This window comes from Branchiostoma lanceolatum, chromosome 3 (assembly GCF_035083965.1).
Source record: "Branchiostoma lanceolatum isolate klBraLanc5 chromosome 3, klBraLanc5.hap2, whole genome shotgun sequence".
Lineage (NCBI taxonomy): Eukaryota > Metazoa > Chordata > Leptocardii > Amphioxiformes > Branchiostomatidae > Branchiostoma > Branchiostoma lanceolatum.
Window position 1 is genome coordinate 14,253,041 of NC_089724.1, and position 21,154 is coordinate 14,274,194.

General features: G+C 40.8%; 1 protein-coding gene across 6 annotated transcripts in view; it reads left to right on the forward strand.

Annotated features, from left to right (window-relative positions):
• Nucleotides 1–21,154, forward strand: part of LOC136430471 (dysferlin-like) — a 46,315-nt gene that overhangs the window by 22,531 nt on the left and 2,630 nt on the right. For 2 of the 6 annotated variants that reach the window (XM_066421124.1, XM_066421125.1), the window contains exons 20-52: nt 393–512; nt 914–1,069; nt 1,581–1,745; nt 2,181–2,287; nt 2,731–2,929; nt 3,231–3,383; nt 3,931–4,229; nt 4,656–4,873; nt 5,457–5,587; nt 6,043–6,216; nt 7,877–7,952; nt 8,319–8,396; nt 8,875–9,056; nt 9,624–9,773; nt 10,201–10,242; nt 10,486–10,584; nt 11,034–11,195; nt 11,737–11,899; nt 12,347–12,420; nt 13,028–13,141; nt 13,530–13,661; nt 14,232–14,387; nt 14,961–15,052; nt 15,408–15,578; nt 16,063–16,208; nt 16,692–16,831; nt 17,206–17,294; nt 17,699–17,794; nt 18,350–18,400; nt 18,952–19,042; nt 19,434–19,533; nt 20,013–20,185; nt 20,686–20,795. In XM_066421124.1, coding sequence (XP_066277221.1) covers nt 393–512; nt 914–1,069; nt 1,581–1,745; nt 2,181–2,287; nt 2,731–2,929; nt 3,231–3,383; nt 3,931–4,229; nt 4,656–4,873; nt 5,457–5,587; nt 6,043–6,216; nt 7,877–7,952; nt 8,319–8,396; nt 8,875–9,056; nt 9,624–9,773; nt 10,201–10,242; nt 10,486–10,584; nt 11,034–11,195; nt 11,737–11,899; nt 12,347–12,420; nt 13,028–13,141; nt 13,530–13,661; nt 14,232–14,387; nt 14,961–15,052; nt 15,408–15,578; nt 16,063–16,208; nt 16,692–16,831; nt 17,206–17,294; nt 17,699–17,794; nt 18,350–18,400; nt 18,952–19,042; nt 19,434–19,533; nt 20,013–20,185; nt 20,686–20,795 — 4,409 coding nt within the window. The remainder of the gene's footprint in view (nt 1–392; nt 513–913; nt 1,070–1,580; nt 1,746–2,180; nt 2,288–2,730; nt 2,930–3,230; nt 3,384–3,930; nt 4,230–4,655; nt 4,874–5,456; nt 5,588–6,042; nt 6,217–7,876; nt 7,953–8,318; nt 8,397–8,874; nt 9,057–9,623; nt 9,774–10,200; nt 10,243–10,485; nt 10,585–11,033; nt 11,196–11,736; nt 11,900–12,346; nt 12,421–13,027; nt 13,142–13,529; nt 13,662–14,231; nt 14,388–14,960; nt 15,053–15,407; nt 15,579–16,062; nt 16,209–16,691; nt 16,832–17,205; nt 17,295–17,698; nt 17,795–18,349; nt 18,401–18,951; nt 19,043–19,433; nt 19,534–20,012; nt 20,186–20,685; nt 20,796–21,154) is intronic. The other 4 variants (XM_066421126.1, XM_066421128.1, XM_066421127.1 and 1 more) reach the window with 3 other exon arrangements.

The following is a 21,154-nucleotide window of genomic DNA, read 5'->3' on the forward strand; positions in this document are numbered from 1 at the left end:
TATCGGTTTCTGATGCGGAACACCACCCACACACAGACAAACACACTGTTCCTTAGTGCTAAACAGCATCCACGCACAGCCAAACAGACATGTCCTTGGTGCTGAACACCATCCATACACAAATAAACACACCTGTCCCTGGTGCTGAACACCATCAGCACATAGGTTAATGCACCAGTCCATGGTGCTAAACGCCATCCATATAGAGGTTAACACAACTGTTCTTGGTGTTGAACACCATCCACACATATAGGCAAATAGACCTGTCCTTGGTGCTGACCAGCATCCACACACAGGCAAACCCACCTGTCCTTGGTGCTGAACACCATCCACACACAGGCAAAATCTCTCCCTGGTCCTGAACACCATCCACAATTTTACTGTGCTTTCAGGGTGAGGGTGTTGCCTACCGTGGTCGTGTCATGGTGGAGCTACGGACAATTCTGGGAGAACTTCCCGACCCGAAACAGTCTGTAGTGGACATCACTCCAGAGGAGCTGATGGTAGTGGAGGTATGAGACATTTATCAGCTTCACTGTATTGTGTGAAACGAATTCTAAGCACGCATGACAAAGCTATGGGATTAGAAAGATAGGTAGAAAAGAGCACTGCCTGCAAGAAAATGACTACATTGGTTTGAAGTTTGGTGGACATTGACAGACGGCTTTGTGGTTGATAGATATGCCCCAAATGTGACATCATCAGACACAAAAATGTCACCCTGTCCGTCCAAAAAATCTGAACGTCATGACATGAAATTAATGAAAACAGATTTTGTAAGCTTGTTACATGCACAATGACAGATCTATAACAGCATAAATCAATGACATGGGCTCCCAAACAATGAGTGGGACAGAAAAATAGGCAGCACTGACTGGTACCAACCTCTGATCACTATTCTTGTCCTGTCCAGGGCTTTCAGCGCTGCCGTAAGTACCGACTGCTGGGAATCTTCATGGATGCCTCGATGATCTGTGAGATGGAAGCGCCGGTGGAGTTCGAAGTCAGCATCGGTAACTATGGCAACAAACTGGACACCAACATCCCACCATCCTCATCAACAACCCAGGTAACATCTACTTCTGTTGTTACCATGACTACACAGAAAGCTTTAGGAATGAGGACATGTATGAATACTGTATGTCAACTTTACAGCAACTTGAAACTCAGAAAGTTAGATAAAAGGCCTGCTAGTATTTGCATGGGTCAGCAATGTGTATGGTTAGTACTAGCTGGGAATAGACTTAAACTTTAGATACCACATACCCGTTAGTGTGTAGTGGAACAAACTAAATAAGACTCATTGCAACGGCAGAACGTTTCCACAGCTGTAGATGATGTTAATGAAGACATTCCAAGCATAAAGTTGTTTTTCAAATTTTCCTTCATACGTGTAATATGCACGAGCATTATGAAAATGATACCTGCCTATTTTGCATATTTTTTTACTGATTCAGAAGTAAGTACATTTTGTCATTAGTGATCATGAATATTTATGAAATCCTTTCCTCCATGTACAATGTATTATTCACATGTCTTGTCTTTGTGTGTGTGTGTGTGTCTATGACCCCCTACCTAAGACTTGTCTATCTACCCAGCCCACAAATGCAGTGTTCGACGGCTGTAAGTACTACTTCCTTCCCTGGGGCAGCACCAAGCCTGTCGTTGTCGTCACATCGTTTTGGGAGAACATCAGCTGGAGACTAGAGGCCCTGAATATGTTACACAAGACCACAGAAGCACTGGTGGGTTATCTGTTGTTAAAGAAGCATTCCACTCCAAAAGCAGGTATTATTTCCTGATAGATTATATTTTGCGGGATACAAATAGACAAGCCATTTGGCTTAATAACCTCTCCTGTCTTTTCCACAATAATCCTTTTCTCAATTCATGTGCTCTCATATGGACCCGCTTCTATGTACTTGCATGGCACTTGCATGGATATCACACATTCCGGAAGGCACACAAGAAGTTTGAAGACTATCACGTTTTGGAATATAGAGATTTTGGTACTCTTGTAAAAAACATTGAATTCAAGGACTCGCTTGCTACAATGTTTGGCCTGCATTCTGGTTCAAATTATGGTAAATTTGACAAAACAAACCGATGTTATGCTGTTAAGACAAAGGAAATTCATCTTGTACCGTACTGAACTCTTAACACTTGAACCTGTTGTGTAGGAAGGCGACCTGATGAAGATAAACATGGGCTTGAAGACTAGGATGAATCGAGCAGAGCTGACCTCCTACTGTGTAGGGATGCTGGACAGGCTCATCGCAAGGTGCAGGTAAGAAAAAGTTCCCCCTTTTTTATACCATTTATTCTGGGTATGTCATCATGCTATGATGACAGCACTAACATTATTTTTTCCCTTGCTCAATTTTTGGACACCATACAATTGCAAGCCAATCTTAGTCAATATGAATTAACTTGGCTCTTGAACATCTCAAATCAAAATTTTTCAAAGAAAAGAGGATGAAAACAGCCCAGACAGCAAAGCTCAAATCTGACTGTATTCAACGCCTAAAAACCAAGTGTAAACCAGGAAACATGTATGCACTATCCCCTCACATTTTTCATGTAAGCAGTTGAGTATACACTCTGACACAGCTCTTTTTTGTACAAGATCTAACAAATTAAATCTGTTTATCCTTATCATATTTCTGTGTCTTTCTTGTGCCCTTAAATTTAAACCAAAAGGTGATCTTCTTTTCTTTTGTTTGTCAATAGAAAACAACTGCCGGTAGCACAGGCAGAGAAGGGCCACCGTGACACAGAACTTGATAGGCACATGGGCAAAATGAGGAGGAAACAGTTAGACAATATAGTAGCCTTGGCCCAAGAGCTTAGGGAGAAGGCTTTAGAACCTGAGGAGGTGTTAGCGGCAGCCATGGACTACTGCCAGACACTCAAGGACATCAGTCTTGAGGTAAGCATTTCTTCTGTCACAGGCATTCCTTACATGCTAGGTTACTACCACCAGCCAATGTGGTACAAAAATTCTCATCATACTGTAGATTCAGATAAGTTCTCAGCACCTGAGTTGAATTTCAAAAGTTTGTGAAATCTTTGAGTAGCAATACGATGAAAATGCTGAACACTGTTTGTGGTGCAGGAATGACAGCAAAACTTAAATATATTATGAATGTTTCGAAATTTGATATTTGACAAAATCTTCTGGAGTTTTGTGGTGATATGTGGCATGATTTGTCCTTTTTGTATATTTCCAGCCCCAAAACAGCATCCCTGACGTGATGATCTGGATGATAACCGGGGGCAGTCGGAGAGCGTACTGCCGCATCCCAGCCCACCAAGTCCTCTTCTCTACCAACCCTGGCTGCAGCGGAAAGTACTGCGGACAGCTGCAAACAATTTTCCTGAGGGTAAAAATTATATCAAATTTATATAATATGCTTTTCGTAAGCATTCACGTGGTACTTTCTTTAAATCTATCACATAAAAACTTCCTGATCTTCAGCGAGTCTGGGCTGTCTTCAATTTTTTTCTGTCCCACTCATTGTTTGCGAAACAGTATTTTTCATTTTAGTTTTTAGTCTGTCATTCTAAGCTTACAAAAGTACAAAAGTTCATGTCAAGAAGTTGGATGGACAGGCTGAAATTTTTGTCCGTCCCAACAAGAATATTTCCGGTGTGGGACAGGGGGATGGGTCATGGAGACAGCCCTTGACAGATTCCTCTCATTAACTTCTCTCATGGGCATTCCTCTGTCGGGCGACCCCGAAGGACCTACATAGACCAACTTGCTGGGGATGTAGGAGCGAGGTCTGAAGATCTAGACCAACTTATGGCGGACCGTGTTGCCTGGAGGGAAAGAGCAACCCTAGTCCGGGCAAGCTGCCCGATATGATGATGATGAACTTCTCTCCTGCCTGCACTGACTAATCTTGTTCCCGTATCCCTGTGCCACAGTACCCTGGAGCAAAGCATGGCAAGACGGACATCCCCGCCCTTCTGCGAGTCAAACTATGGCTGGGGTTGCAGACCGACCAGGATCACTTTGACCCCGGGACGACCGAGGGAGAAGTGGCTGTCTTTGCCGAAACGTACGAGAACGAAACCAAAGGACTGCTGGACCCCTGGAGTCCCAGTAAGATGTTACGCCCCCACTGGTCGGACGCAGACGGAGAGTTGAAGCTGAAGAAAAACACCTTTGTTCCCCCTGAAGGTTGGGAGTGGGACGGGGACTGGTTCATCAACCCTGAACTCAGGTCAGCCTCCAATCTCTGTCTTTCACCTTAAAACCTTTACTTCACTGTTATAACTGCTGCAGACAGTATAGTTGAAATACACTTTCAGCTTTGAATTGTTATTGTTACTGTGAATTGTTGTCAATGTGAATCCTTGTCACTGTGAATCATTTGAAAAGATGGGAATATTGTATTATTAGATGAAAATGTGATGGCATGATACCGATGGTATGCAAATTATGGTTTTGGATATTCCTGTAATCTGAATCAATGCTTTCAATGAAGCACAAACTAATTTCCTTATCTTCATTCAATCAAAAAATAATGTTTTGGAAGAAATATTGACTAAAGGTTCCAGTAGGAGTCTTACTTTTGTTTCACCCCATGCAAAAGCAGTGTAGAATGTGCTCATTGATGTTTCAATATATCTTCTTGCTTGTGTCCCAGCCTGCTATATGACAGAGACTCCGGCCACAAGCATTTCTTGGAAGACATCTACGAGAACCAGAGCCGTATCCCAGGGGGCCACTGGGTTGAAGCGACCACGTCTTGGTCAGACGTCCGCGGAGACTCGTGTCCAGCCAAGGAAGAGACGGAACTCCCCGAGGGATGGGAATGGGAGGATGAATGGCAGATGGACCTCAACAGGGCTGTGGATGAGGAAGGTGGGTTTTATCAGATTAAGACTTGATAACCTTGATAGTCCATACTGTTGTCATGTGTGCCCCCCTGTGGAAGCAAACATTGTTGCAGGTGTGAGAGAAGACACCATTTTTCAAAACTAACTTACCAGACCTCTATCTTAGTCAGTGTCCTTGAACTTGTTTTACATTATGTAAATAGTTTGTACATGTAGTTGGTATATCTGAAACAAATCAAAGGAGCGAGTAGAAACAAGTGATCCCAACCGAGATTCGAACCCACGCCGAAACCGGCAGCCCAGATCACAGACACGCACGCCTTAACCACTAGGCTAAAAGGTCGCGACCAGTTAGACTGGTCAGTTGGAGGCCCACTTGAACCCCCACTGTTACACTACTCCCCCTTTTCTTTCTAGACTCGTCCCGAGTCTCCGAGTACGATATTCCCTGTGTGATCTGATCGTTACTCACAGGGCCGGTGTGGGAACCATTGAAACAAATCAAAGGAGCGAGTGGAAACAAGTGATCCCAACCGAGATTCGAACCCCATTTTATTATTCATTTCTAGTGAGAGGAAGGATTAAATGTGAAATGACGTTGTCCCCAGGTTGGGAGTACGCTGTGGAGTCCACTCTGCTGGGCTGGAGCCCAGGGGAGAGAACCTACCACATGTGCAGGAGGCGACGCTGGGTCCGCAAACGCACCTTTGTTGAGGACCAGAAAGTTCTTGCCAAAAAGGTTTGTTCCTTTAAAGATATTGTTTCTATGTTGTTAAAGTTTGTTGCTGGACTATTATTGCCCTTTGCCTTTCAAACTACTGTATCACAAACATTTGTTAGTCACAGATGTTACATCCAGACAGACCATTGCACATCACAGGTCTCTTACAAGGATGACCAGTGTAAAAGCTGTGATAGCATCATTTCTATGAAGCCATTGAAAATCAATAACTTTAAGTCTTTGAATTTAGATTGCATATTCAGAAAAATTACTGTTTTTGTTGTCAACAAATAAATTTTGTTGTTTTTATCATTACAATACCATTGTGCTGTCTATGTTTTGATGTATGCAAGCAATCTATAACACTTCTGCTGTCATTTAGTTTTCACCTCTTGCTCCTTATTTTAGATTACTAAGCCTGTAACAAATCAGTTTACATAAATTTTGTTGTACCATGTTACACTCATTTCCAGCAAAAAATGGAGCAGGCCAAAACAGAAGGCTGGGAGTACGCCCCTCTGTTCAACATGCGCTTCCATGTGAAGAAGCGTAAGATGGACATGGTGCGCCGCCGACGCTGGCACAGGAAGATGACTGCACAAGACAACTCCGCCACAGCCATCTTTGCCATCGAAAGCACCAGGCTGGTATGTCTGAATACAATCATCTTGATGATACATTTTTATTTTAATTTTAATTTTTTATTCATATTATCATAAATCAAAAGAAAATACATACATTGAACGATCCTTAAGGACAAAAAGTACATCATAGTAATTCAAACTAGAGTTCCACGACCTCATACCTTCGTCAAATGATTTTAACCTTTATGACTGACGTATAAGGAGTGTTTCTCATCAATTATAAATCATACCAGTTGATCGTCTTCACCCAAATAACAGAAGTCGTCCAAAGTATGAGCTTAAAAAAGGTTATGCGACCATATGTAATCAATTATGCAAATAAGGTCCTTATTAGCATAATTTGATTCAACGATGTTCACATTCACATAACTTCAAAATGCCACAAGTATGAAATTGCCATCATTTACCTGTATGGAATTCTAGTAGTTTCTCATTAATTATGCAAATCAGGCCTACAATTGCATATTTTCTATCTATCAACATTCCTCTCTTCCTCAGTTACAAATGTCACATATTTGAATAGTCAGATCATGGAACACAGCGGTTTTTTAAAATTGTCTCATTAATTATGCAAATTAGAATCTGATTTGCATGATTATCAGACAAAGTATCACCAAAGCTATCTATATACCAAAAATCATGAACATCCATCAAGCCCATCTTGAGTTCTAGTATTTCCTCATTAATTATGCAAATGAGGGCCTCATTTGCATAGTTGATATCTATTAATATTTCTCGCTCCCTCAGTTACATTTGTTACATGTTTGAGAGTCCTATCACGGAATTTGGCGGCTGTATAAACTTATGCAAATTAGATGCTGATTCGCATAATAAGTATCTAATCATGTACATCATCACTCAAGTTATCTACTAACCAAAAATCATGACCATCCATCAAGCCCTTCTTGAGTTATTCCCTTTCAAAGTCTGAAGCAAAACCTGCTCCTGCAGTTCCAAAAAAGCTGCTAGGTGGCCAAAACCTATACCACTTACTCTCTGTCCAAAGAGCTATCTACCACTCAAAAATCAGTTCCATAGCTTGTCCAGAACACGAGATATCAAAACAGGAAGTTCCGCTGCAGTACCGTATCAAGCCGATATGGGACCCAAAATCTAATCATTTCCAAGTCTCATCGAGACCTACCCACCTTCCAAATATCAAGACAATCCATCCAAGCCTTCTCGAGTTATGCTGTACGTTACAAACAAACCAACAAACCCACAAACAAACGCTACCCTCTGCATAACCTTCTCGGCGAAGGTAATAACAATGCTGATAATGAAAAAATCAGCAACATACAGTACCCCATTTGCCCCGGTGCTTCTGCAGCTTCCCCTCCTCATAGCTATAGAATATTCTACTTTGTGGAAGAAGTTCACATAATTAAGAAAAGATTGAAAGATTGATGATAAATTTTGATACAAATTCATACATGTATAACCGAAGGCTAATTACAAGTGACAAAATCATATTGTGCATCAACAGATAGTGAACATAGAACCACATTCTGTCTTCAGTACTTTTGTTGGGGTTGACTTCTTGGCAGGCAGTGGAAAACTAAATATCTTGCATTATTTTTGCGTAATAAGGGCAGTTGTGATTTTGGTCTAGACATGTTGTGCAAAATTGTGATCGATTTTGTGAATTATCTTTTTTTAACAGAGCCCTGGTGATGACGATAGTGATGATGATGAGCCCAAAGCTATTGCTGCACCAAGAGTCTTCCTCAGTTATGACAGTAAGTCCACGGAAGATTTAGCTGGTTATGACAATTATCTATTTTATGTAATATTTAATTACAGTTATTGTAATTATCTATTCACAGTTACACATGTTTTGGGGACCATATTTTTCTTTTCTTGGGGACCATATTCGTTGGTTTGTTGTGTACAAAGAAGTTGGAGGGCCAAATCATATTCGACTTGCTGCCATTTCATCATATCAGTTATTAATCGTATCAAATGTTTTTGTCTACAAGTTTTCCTGTGCATTATATCTATCATATGGTTTGAGGGAAAAAAATATTAGGACACTGGTTGTATGAAAAAGACAATGATAATGTTCTTTTGATGGTTATTTGCTTGAATGTTCTTCTTACCCTCAGAACCTCACAAATACCAGCTTCGTTGTTACATCTATCAGGCGAGAGACTTGATAGCTGCAGACAAGGACAGCTCCTCAGGTAACAACAGAACATCTCCTTAGTCTTTACTATGAACTTGTAGGGATTACTGATAGAAAACATTACAGAAACATATCTTTGATTCTCCCAGTAGACTACTTGTAGAATTTTGGAGGATTAACAGTTGAGAGCATTGTGCAACCTTGTGTGTTTACTAACAAACTTATTTCATTTAACGATACCATTCCGCATTGTAGTTTGACAGCACGCAAAAGTCATGGCAGGTTTTTGGCTTGCATTCTATAGTGAAACATTCCAACCAAAAAAGAGGTCCAAACATTGGTCAAGTAACGACCAAGCCATTGCTGTACATGTTTAGATTAAGCATTTTTTTTGTAGATACATGTAGGTTTGGGTTGCAAACATACTACACTGCACTCCATGTAGTGTCTGGGCGGATGGGTCTAACACAACATTTCAAATGAGAAGTGGTTTAATCAATCTTAATCTGACCAACAATCCTGTTTGCATTATCCAGATCCGTTTGCGAGTGTGAGTTTCCTGACCCAGAGTCAGCAGACGGAGGTAGTGAAGAACAAGCTGAGCCCGGTGTGGGACCAGACACTGCTGTTTGATGAGATCGAGATCTACGGTGACCCCACCAACATGGAGCGTGCACCCCCACATGTAGTAGTGGAGCTGTTCGACCACGACAGCTTTGTAAGTACTAACCAGTTCTAAAGGTTATCCACAGCTGGTTTTAACATCTTTGCCATTGAGGAAGACAAGAACAACTTTGCCATTGAGAAAGACAAGGGATAGATCAAATGGAAGGTTTTTGGCTTCCGTTGTGATTATGGAGCCATCATCACTTGTAGTAAAGAATTCAAAATACAGCCAAAAGACTTATGTACTTGCAGCTTCTATCATGTTACTAATTGTAAGGAATTAATACATAGTGAATTTGAGCGTTTCTATTGCTGATGATTCCATCTGAATGATTCCATGTATGTCACTGACATGTATACAGTACCTGCACTTTGCAACATCCTATTCTAGGACCACTGTTAGTTAGCCAAGTCAGCAAAGTTTACACAACTTTCTTCAGTATGTAGTTTGCTCCCTCCTAAAGAAACAAGAGACCATACTATTAGGTATATTTTGTATGTGCACTTGCCAATTATAAGCAACACTGTATCCTATAGAGACATATTACATGATGTGTTGAATGATAAAGTACATGTAATCTTTCAACATTATAAACAATGTCATGCATTTTTCTTCCAGGGTAGTCCTGAGTTCCTGGGCCGAGCTGTCGCCACGCCGATGGTCAAACTGAGCTCCTCTGACTCCCGATCTCCCCGTCTGGCGTGGTTCCCCGTCATGAACGGCACCAAGCAGTTTGGGGAGCTGCTGGCCACCTTCGAACTCTTCTTGGTACATGGTTCTTACTGTTTATATCTGACAGTCTGTATTCTATATTGTGTAGCTGGTATACATGTGTATAACTGACCTTTGGTTAAACCAGCAGCTTTGTAGGAGCTTGTAGTACCGGTAGAAGTCACTGGTGTGAAATCCAACAGTTGATTTCAATGGTGGGCTAAGAAATAAAAGTGCTTTTGAAAAAAGCTGGCATTATGGCGGTACAACTGTTATGGAAATTGTGATGGGTAAGCCTTTTTTGGTCTAAAGTAATAAAGGTAAATACAATTATTATAATCATGGTAACCGCAAACACTGTAATGCAAGAAATTTTCTTTCATTTTCAAGCTTGACATAATGTTATAGTACATTGTTTGCTATGTTATAGATATGACCAACATACATGTACAATGTTACAATTATGATAGCTTCTGTTTTTCAGACCACAGATGAAATGCACGGTAAGGCTGCCGTGTCACTGCAGGTATAGATACCGACCAGGACAGCATGACTGCATGCATGCATGCAGAATATTAACATCCATCTCAGTGCATTACAGCGTGCATGCACTGTAATGCAAAAAAATAGCCAACTTCAGGGAAATCCTAACATTATCAAAACTGTTAAATATAGCTGATAAATGTATTATTGAGTAATATGTTATTGCTCAATATTGTATCTTGTAAAGTTTGACTTTATGGCTGATTTTTTGCTGGTGATTTCCCAGGGTGATGATGATGATCTGCCGTTCCTTCCACCTAAACGTGGGGAGGTGTACAGTGTTCCCCCAGACATCAGACCTCTCATGCATCGCACAGCAATAGAGGTAAGATTACATACAGTCGTAAACTCTAATGTTTCACGTTTTGTTAAAAGTATTGGGCAAGTATCACAGATATGTATACAACATATCATTGCATACAACCTGTTTTATGAGATTTTCATTTCAAAACAAGGGAAGGAAGTATTGTATGCTTGTCTGTTTTTTACTGCTTGGTTGTCTGTCTGTGTTTCCATGTATGATTTCTAATGTTCAAATGCAGTGTAGCCATAGATTCTATTTTTGTCTGTGGGACTTGAAGGATTGCAAAACATGCGCAGTATGGATGAAGACTGAAGTTTGTCATCTCTGATTGCCATTTTTATGTAGAAGAGAGTACAGGATTTCATAATCTTTCTGCATACTACAATACATACAGTACAAAGTCATGTATTCTGTTCTTCAGCTTCAATATATTATTGACAAACCAATTTAAATGCTATCTTTTATGGCAGGCTGTATGCTGGGGAGTGAGGAACATGAAGAAATACCAGCTCTCTAGTGTCAACTCGCCGAGTGTCCAGCTGGAGATTGGAGGCAACATCCAAGAGACAAAAGTCATCAAAAGTCTTAAAAAAAACCCAAACTTCGAAGAGCCCCACCTATTCTTTGATGTGGTGAGCACATGTTGATCTGAAGTATTTTCCATCTTTTGTGGTGTATATTGTAATGTTGGACACATACATGTACACAGGTAGCAATATCATCAACTCTCACAATTCCTCCATGTAACCTAATACAGCTATATTTTAGAAAGGGAATCCGATCTACTAATGCAGCATCAGTAATCCCTGAGGTATATGCACACTTCAGATATCCAGGTGTTCAAAACATTCTTGTCGAGCTAGAAGGCCTTGATAGCACCTTTTTTTAATGTGGCATGTGGCATGTCTTAAAGTACATTTTAGAGTTATGAGAGTTAACTGTCTTCATTCCTTTGTCCTCATATTTTGTATCAACACAATAGAAATAACTTGTTGTTTACTGGAATATGCTCTCCTAATACTTGCACATGCATGACTATGAAATCTCATGAATGAACCCTACAATTTCACATGATTAAAGCAGAAATTTAATCTGTGGGCTTTTCCAACAATATGTATACATGGAGTTGTATAATCAGACCTCTACAATCTCTTCTTTGCTTTCTTCCAACAGTATCTACCTAAAGAGGACCTCTACATGCCGCCGGTCAACATCAAGGTTTTCGACAACCGACAGTTTGGCCGCAAACCGCTTGTTGGCGTCCACATGGTGAGGTCGCTGCGGGACTTCATGGCTGAGACAGCAGGCCAGCTGGCAGATGCTACAGAACCTGCAGGTATGGACACTACTGGAAATTTAGTTATTTTTGTGGGGTCTTGATTTCACGGTAGAAGGGGAAAGGAGGTACTTTTTAGATCTGTTTTTTAGAGTTTGCAGTTGAAACAATTTGGTAGTAGGTAGTAGGTAGGTAAATTTCTTTGAAACACATTAGTCGTGTAATTTTTGGCAGAGAGATCACTGCATTAAATCAAATGCAACAATGTAGACTCAGTCATAAAGATATTTCAACAACATTGAATGCCTTCCTTGATATGTGTCAGACTGATATTTGTGATAAAGACATAATTTGCAATATCAGCTTAGTGACAAATGATTATATGCTCATATCAAAAATGTTGATTATGTTATTCAATACTAACATTTCTAACTCAAACAGTGAATGTACCTATATCAACTATAGAACTTATGAGAAGTAAAGTTTTGTTATGCAACTTTTTTTCAGTGCTGCCAGCCACCATGGATAACATTTCCCTGGAGATTGATGGTCCGTCTGACCAGACTATACCCCATGAGAAGGTAACATTTATTATCATCAAAGAAACTCACTTGATGTTGCTATTGACATGCAAAGATGGCAGTGTATGTAGTTCTTAACCTGCTCCCTGCTGCCTAACTCTGTAACCAATAGAGAATTGGGTGCCAAACGGCAACTTTAGTGTGCCAAACAAAGTTTGTTTTCCTTGTATTTTTCATTCGACCAGGCTATTCATCTTGCAAAGGTAAAATTGTTGCTGTTGTCCTAAGAATGATCACCTTTTTACAAAACAAATAACTGCTGCATTTTCCTAGTGGGTATGTGCATGCAGTCCCAGATTCAATTCCCAGCTGAGCCATATCAAGACTTTAAAAGTGCATACTGCTTTCTCTGCTTAACTCTCAGCACTAGTATGAAAACTAGGTATTGTAGTTGAACTCACACCACTACCAATGGATTAGTCCCCTGCTGTAGTGTTTGCACAAGCTGTGTGGCCCAAGGGCTATAGAAACTGAGATGGGCACTGCCCTATACACCATATGGTGTGGAAAGGATTTTTTTACAATGAATAAATCAGAACCCTGAGAGATTCAAATGTCTTAAAAGGGCGTCCATCTTAAAGACTGTCTGTGGTGTGTTGTGTTGTAGGGTGGATCAGGGACAGAGGGGATGGACTGGTGGTCTAAGTTCTATGCCTCCCTCGGTGGGGAGTATGCAGACAAGTGTGGAGATTACCTACAGACTGGACTGGACACAATACAGGTATGTTCTCCCATATTGTATGTTAAGGTAAACTTAAGTCCAACATAGAATTCTGAATACATGTACTTAAACAGTTAAATGACCAATGAAGACTTTCAAATATTTTTGTGAATATTATTTGGCCCTTTGCCATTGTATTGTTGTAATATTATCAGTTATAAGTACATGTATGTAATGCGGTAAATCTCTGCATGTTCACTCTATCATAAAGATTGCTTCTACAGCGTGGTTTATATATATGTGCTGGCATTCGTGTTGTTACTATTGTTTCAACAGTGAACTCAAAGATACTGCAAATGCATTGTGCTGCAAAATCTAGGTGTTGCAAACTTATGTGAATTGTTTCTGGTGTTCAAACATTACCTCCATGTTCTGCACTATATTTCAGGTGTATCCCTATGAGTTGGAGAAGGCCGAGCCGTACGGCGGGTTCCGTGACTTCTGCAGCACCTTTCCTCTGGCGCGAGGGAAGACTGATGATAAGGACGAGGAGGCTGAAGAGGTCGTTGGAGAGGTCAAGGTAAAATGCTATGAGCCTGGCCAGTCTCAGAGTTCTCTTCACGGCTACTTTTTCACCATCATGTGCATAGTACATTGTAAATTTAGGCAGGTTTTTGGGACTTAATTTTGTGGTAAAGGGTGTTTGATATTCAAGGTGGGCTGTCAGGGACCAGCCAAGTTTTCAGCGTAGAATACTTCTTTTCAATGCATTTACTACTACTGTACAGCTACTACAAAACAGAACCACACACGCGTCCTAGCCCCTCTCTGTCTACTCTCTGTCCCCCCTTCTAGTGCAGGCTGTCTTAAGTTATTCTTGTGTGCTAGGTATACTAATGATTCCATCACATGGGCACATTGAGTGCAATGCTGACACAAAACCTGTTCATGCTGTAATGATTTTGTTATGGGCAGTTAACATAATAAAGTTAACATATAGCCAACCCAAAGGTTTAGAGATTTCCAGTACTTGTCCATAAGAAATAAGAACTTCATGTGAGCTTTAGTGCAGTGACAACAGTACCATTGTAATCTAGGTATAATTTCCTGTCCTACCTTTTTCATACCTTGCCTTTTTTTAATTCTTCAGGCCACTTTCCGGATATACCAGCTACCCCCGGATCCTAAAGCCGACTTGCCGCCACGTATGTTGGGGAACCTTCCCGGTACCGGAGCAGAGGAGTGCCTGATCAGGGTTTATATCGTACGCGGGATGGACCTCCAGCCACAGGACCAGAACGGCTTGGTACGACCTTCAGACGATTTTCATGTACAGTCTTAGTGTATAACTGTCATTTTGTCAAACCTACTGCTAATACTTTAGCAGTGGGCAGAGTGCTCACTTTGTATTGAGGAGTTGGTGGGTTCAAACCCAGGCTGGTCATACCAATGAGAAATGGTACATACTGCTTTCCCTACTCAGCACTTATGAGAAAAAGCATGGCTACCAGTGGACTAGCCCCCTGCTGTAGTGCTTACACAAGTGTGTTACCCAGGGTATATAGAAATGGAGATGGGCACTGCCCTATACACTGAGAAGTGTAGGAAGGATTTTAACTTTAACTGCCAAATTGAAATTAACTACTTCTATCTTATTTTTCAATATTTTCTACTAACACCTGCAGGATAAGGTAAGTATTTAGTACTTATTACCTCTTCCCTCTTGACTTCAATGAAAAGTGGCCTGCATGCCGATTTCAGCTTCTCATGAATAAAACAAAGGTTCAGACAAACACATTATGTATTGTATATGTTTAAGAGACTGACCTCAGGCTTTATTCATACTTATGACGCTGTGTTGACGATCTCCTCATTCCAGTCTGATCCATACATCAAGATCAAGTTGGGAAAGAAGAAGATCAGCGACAGAGACAACTACATCCCCAAAACCCTGGATCCCGTCTTTGGCAGGTAAAGAATGGAGTGTAAAAAGCATTCAGCCTTTGTGTAATTGTCACAGGATTCTTTTGGGAATTACTGTAACTTCATTTATTCGGATTATATGATTATAACTATTATATTGTTACACCTTTACAGCACGTAAATTGTGGTTAAGATCAAGAGTTTGCAGTGAATATTTGCAGGTAGAGGTCACCGCAAAAGCCACAAACAAAAAAACAGCAAAAATTTAAAAAATATTTACAATACTGACCATGTTTTATATTACAGTAACACTTGCTACAGTAGCTCATCAATTTTTTCCTTCACTGTAACTTCCATTCAGGAATTCATTTCAAAGTTATGTACCTTGTTGCCATGGTTACAGAATGTACGAGATGACCGCGACCATTCCCGTGGAGAAGGACCTGACCATCACGGTGCTGGACATGGACCTCATCAGTTCGGACGACCTGATTGGTCAGACCATGATTGATTTAGAGAACCGCCTGCTGTCCCACCACCGACCGGCCTGCGGGCTGCCCAAGACTTACTGCATGTAGGTCAACCTTAACCTTCTTCCTGCCAAGATAGTACTTTAAACTTGGAGGAGAGCTGTCCCTATAGCTCGACTGGTAGCAGCCTCGCAGTAAAACAGCTCTGAAACACTGTACATTTATTTAGTGTCAACAGCTTCCAATCTGCAATAGTTTGTGAGAAAAACAATTTCTGTTTCGTGCATACATGTATGACATAAAGGACAATCAAGCTCGCACTGCTGTACATTTGGAAGCTTGTCGTGTTAACTCCATCGTACATAGGTGCTACTTTTAAAGTTTCCATTTGAATGTTACCTTCACTTATAAATTCGTTTTTTCCCTCACCAACTTTGATCCAGATCCATCAAGCTGCTATAAATTAGGAAGCTTACATGTAGAAAGATGATCTACATTAGATGCTACATGTATTTAAATTTTCCATTTGAATGTAACTTTCACTTTTAGATAAGTTTTCCCCCTCACCAAATATTTTTTCTCTTCCAGAACCGGCCCCAACAAATGGAGAGACCAACAAGACCCCAAGACTATCCTGGAGAACCATGCACGCCGCCGTAACCTCCGGGGTCCCGAGTACGAGGGAACCAACCGCCTCAGGCTCGGCAACAGGGTCTTCAGTCTAGAGCAGTTCGGTAAATAACATCTACTCTACATTCTGTCAAGTTTGGGCTACAGTAAAGATCTAGACTTGTGACTTCACAGTGGAAACAATAGTAGTTAAGTGATAAAAGAGCTGGCGCAGTATTACATAGAAAAGTTAATTTTTCATCATGTTAGAGCAATTCATGTGGTAACATCTACTAACATGATTCCACCAGGGTACATAATTCTGCCACCCTGAAAAGATACATCCAAACAGAACTCAAACTCAAGGCCCCCCAGTATAATGCACTCCTGTATATCTAAACTGTGCATACTTGGGGGTGCTGCACTGCTACACAAAGTGGCAAATGTATGTAACCTGGCTGATTAATGGTGTTAATGGAAACTATGCATTTTGTAGTACACCCCTGCTAAGGCACTGTAAATAACATGTTAATTGTTTGTAATATTGCCTAGAACTTCTCTAATGGCTGGACACCAGGCAACTTCTTTTCTCTCTTGTGTTCCTGTAGAGGAGAATAGTATTCTCCATGGAGACCTGGGCCCAGCAGACCAGAGGTTAGCTCTGCACGTCCTGCATACACAGAACCTGGTCCCCGAACATGTGGAAACTCGCTTCCTCTACAACCCACTACAACCTGAGATACCACAGGTAGAGACTCAATCCATCCATCCTGCCAATTAGAGAAGCTAAATCAGGGCTGTCTCCAGCTTGAGATTTTTCCGTCCCACTCATTGTTTGGGAGCCCATGTTGTTGATTTTCTTGGTTGAATCTGTCATTTTAAGCTTACAAAAGTACATTTTCATCAATTTCATATCACGAAGTTCAAATTTTTTGGATGCCGGTGACATTTTTTTTGTCCCAACAACCAAAACTTCCATCCCATGATGGAGGGACCAATCCTAGAGACAGCCCTGAGCTAAATGTAATGACAAATGAAAGTATTAACCTGTACAGAAAAGTTTGACATCCACTTCTCAGTATTGTTCTGACTCCCTCTGGACTGTTCCTTCCTCCCCTCTAGGGAAGGCTGCAGATGTGGGTGGACATCTTCCCCAAGTCTCTGGGTCCTCCCAACCCTGCATTCGACCTGACACCAAGGCAGCCCAAGAAGTAGGTATAGATTAGTGAGCCACAGTCAACACAAAAAGTTTGGAAACTTGATTTTGAGCAATCATAGCTCTGTTATTACTTTATCAATTGCATTGTATTATATACAATGTATAATATGAATGGTTATTTATTGCCCTTTGCAATGATATCCCATTTGGTAGCCTCCATAGCAGGCTCTCTGGGCATGGAGAAAATGTTAACTGAGCCAAATGGTGATGGGCTGGCTGCGCTAACAACCCCAAGTCATCAGCAAAAGTATTATAAGCCATTATGATAGTACATTCATGGGTTGAACACCAGGGCTATTTATATTGCAAGTAGGTCACAAAAAGGTACTGCAATGTCTCTCGATCAGCTGTTCCCCCTAGACTGAGATTGAGAATGTGTCTGTTTCTGTCCCTCAGGTATGAGCTGCGTGTGATCGTGTGGAACACCAGTGATGTCACACTGGACGAGACGTCCATCACTGGGGAACAGATGAGTGACATCTATGTCAAAGGGTAAGTATGGTAGTCTAGCGATTGTTTGGATCTAAGTTAAAATTTTAGTCTTACTGTGCCTCCTATACTGATAATGATGAAGCAGCCAGATATAAATGTTACATTAAAGTAATAATGTAACAGCTAGTTTATAACATTGTCACTTATATCTAACAAAGCTACGTTGTTTAGATCTACAATCTTACTGTGTACCTTATATTGAGAATGTTAAAGCCATCAAATCTTACATCATTTGAAAGTTTGCTTTTACAGAAAATACCAAGCACTGCATGCATAATATTCATACGATTACCTTTAAGTTAGAATTTAGTGAGACTCTCATGATATGGTTATGCATGTTACAGACATACCATATCCATAAAACAAGCCTAAATTTTCTCTTAAATGGAATATGTAGTGAGTAGATGACCAAAAACTATGTATTTAAGAATGTTTATTCTCAGTATCTAAAAAGCAGAGGGCCTATCAGAAAGCCTTAGTAACATTGAGCTTTGAAGGTTGTAAAGAACTATTTGTGGGGAAAAAACGACACTGTTTTTTCTATATTTTTTCTAGGTGGATGGCAGGGATGGAGGGAAAGAAGCAAAGTACAGATGTCCACTACAGGTAAATGTTCATGACCACCATTCTTCATAATGATAGTGTTTAGTGGTACAATTTCATGGGCATTATGCTGGGGGTGTTGTAAGATGGCACAAGGATGTTGTGTTTTCAGCACCAAGGACAGTAAGTTCTGAACAAAAACTGTAACATACTGTAGAAGGGGAAATGTTTGCAGTGGTTATATGTTCACAGTTTTCGTTGTGACCTCTTTGTGCAACTTTAAAGCCCCTGTGAAAATTTTTGTTCTATCTTCTACTCACACCCTTGTTTCAACAGCAAACTTAAAACTATTGGAACACTCCATTTTCCCCCTACCACAAAATTAGATCCCTGCAAACCTTTCCCCTTCTACCATTTGACATGGAACAAAACGCAGGTTGAAATTGATTGGGGATATTAGGTAGATGCAGCTTTGCTACAACCCAAGTTTTTAGTCAAGCACACTTGGCCAGCTCTCTCTTATCGACAAGTGTGTTGGGTTCTTGTACAAATAAAGTTTCTTACTGTGATATCCATGTCATTGTCTAATCCACCTGTGACCAATCCTATGCCAGGTCGTTGGATGGTGAAGGAAACTTCAACTGGCGTTACATCTTCCCGTTCGAGTACCTCCCAGCAGAACAGGCGGTGCACATTTCTGAGAAGGTCAGAATCAAATTAAACTTTTTCTGGGCAACATCAATGGCATTCTCTATGTCATAATGCCCTGTTTTGCAGCTAGGGAACATATTTGGTATTTGGTGATAGTTTTGTTTATAAAACCCCATACAAATGTCTAGTAGTATGAGTAAGTGTTGAATATATACAAGATTCTTATAATGTTGAGACATATTCTGACTTGTTACTGTAAAAGACTAGATCTTAGTGTTTGATGGTGTCAATCCTCATTAACTTACTCAAATTACACCCTACTCTGTAGTTTGAATTTGACCTTTGAGTGTTTGCATGTGTCAATCTTGCACTAACTTAGCATTAACTTGCACCAATCAGGCCTTAACTATGAGTTTGATCACACCCTGCATTGTTTGATTGACAGGAACACTTCTGGAGTCTGGATGAAACAGTGACTCAGGTTCCTCCCAGACTCACTGTGCAGGTCTGGGACAATGACAAGTTCTCCTTTGATGATTTCCTTGGTAGGTTCTTTACCGATATATATTTTACTCTTTATGTAACATATACACATAGGGAATGCTATGGGAACAGAACAACTGAAGTTTACGGAAGGGATATTACATACTAGAATGCCAGAATATTCTCAAATTTGTAAAAACTCCAATTTTCTAACAGCTCTCTGTTTTCATCTCCACCTCTTGCTACAATGTAAATTTCTACCATAAAAAAGTCCAAGAAAAGGAATTGGCGTGGTCTATACGTGTCATTATTTACTGCAAATTCATTCAAATTTTGTTTGCAGCACTTAAATTTTGCATCAAGAAATAATCAAGAGGTTTCGGTGTCTTCGAGTTCGCAGTTAGAAAAAAACTGTAGTACACATGTACATTTGTAAATTGTAATGCAATTCAGCACAGAGTTTGTTTGTGGTGAGATCCGCTAACATGAAACGAGAGCAAATATGTCATGATTTACAGCATTCTTTTATTTCTTTCTCCAGGCACGTTGACACTAGACCTTCACAAGATGCCAGTTCCCACCAAGACGTCAGGAAAGTGCAGCGTCAAGCAGCTGCAAGGGGGGAAGACTGTTAACCTGTTTGAGCAGAAAAAGTGCCGCGGATGGTGGCCGGCCTATCTCATAGACAATGACACCCAGGAAATGACTCTTACAGTCAGTATTTGTTCATGATATTACCTTAAAGTTTGTAAATGTCTCACAGTCAGTGACTTAACATGTGGCTCTCCCATTGCATGTTTATAAGCTGGGGAGGTAAAATGACATATCGATTTAGCCTGCTGTGGTAAATGCTCAGAAAGATAACTCTTTTTGGATTTAACCTTGAACAGTCTACAAATTTGTACTGCTAATGTCCCTGTAGCTCAACTGGTAGCAGCTTCACAGTTCAGTTCCTGGTTCCAATAGTTGGAACGGTGAGACCCTGGTTTAATCCTGGATCAGGGCATCATGTTTGGGGCTGCACCCATCTTTCGGAAGGGCCCGGACACAAAATGGGGGTCCCGTGTTTGAAGAGGTGCCTTGCTGTAAAGATATTCCCTGCTACTATAACAGCAAGGAAACTTGCTGCCCTATGTGCCACTAAGCACTACAAGGGTCTAAATGAGCAAACAAATGAATGCTAATTAGTTCAACAAACATTATGTCATCTGCAGGGGAAGATGGAGATGACAGTCGAAGTGCTGCCAGGAGAGGAGGTAGACGCACGGCCTGCTGGGAAGGGTCGAGATGAACCCAACATGAACCCCAAGCTGGATGATCCCCAGTGAGTTTTCTGTTTTTCTGTGCACAAATTGTTACCTCTGACACAACATTACTAAAGCAGAGTAGTGTTTTGTTGATACTGTTTAGTATTTGTTTTTTTCTAGGAAATTGCAAGTGGGTGAATTGCGAGGGAGCAGAGCTGCCAAGCGGGGGGATGGAATCCGCCTCTTTCACAGTGTAGCATTTTAGAGATTTTGAGTTAAAATGTGGAATTCTTCTAAGGCTTCCTGAGAGTCAAAATTCCTGTCAGACAGGTCATAGTTGAAGACTGTGGTCACTTGTGGGCTTGTAGCATTTCTAATCACTCAGAATTTTATGCTTGCTCCTCCCAGGGCAAAGGGGCTCACGTCATAGCATGGG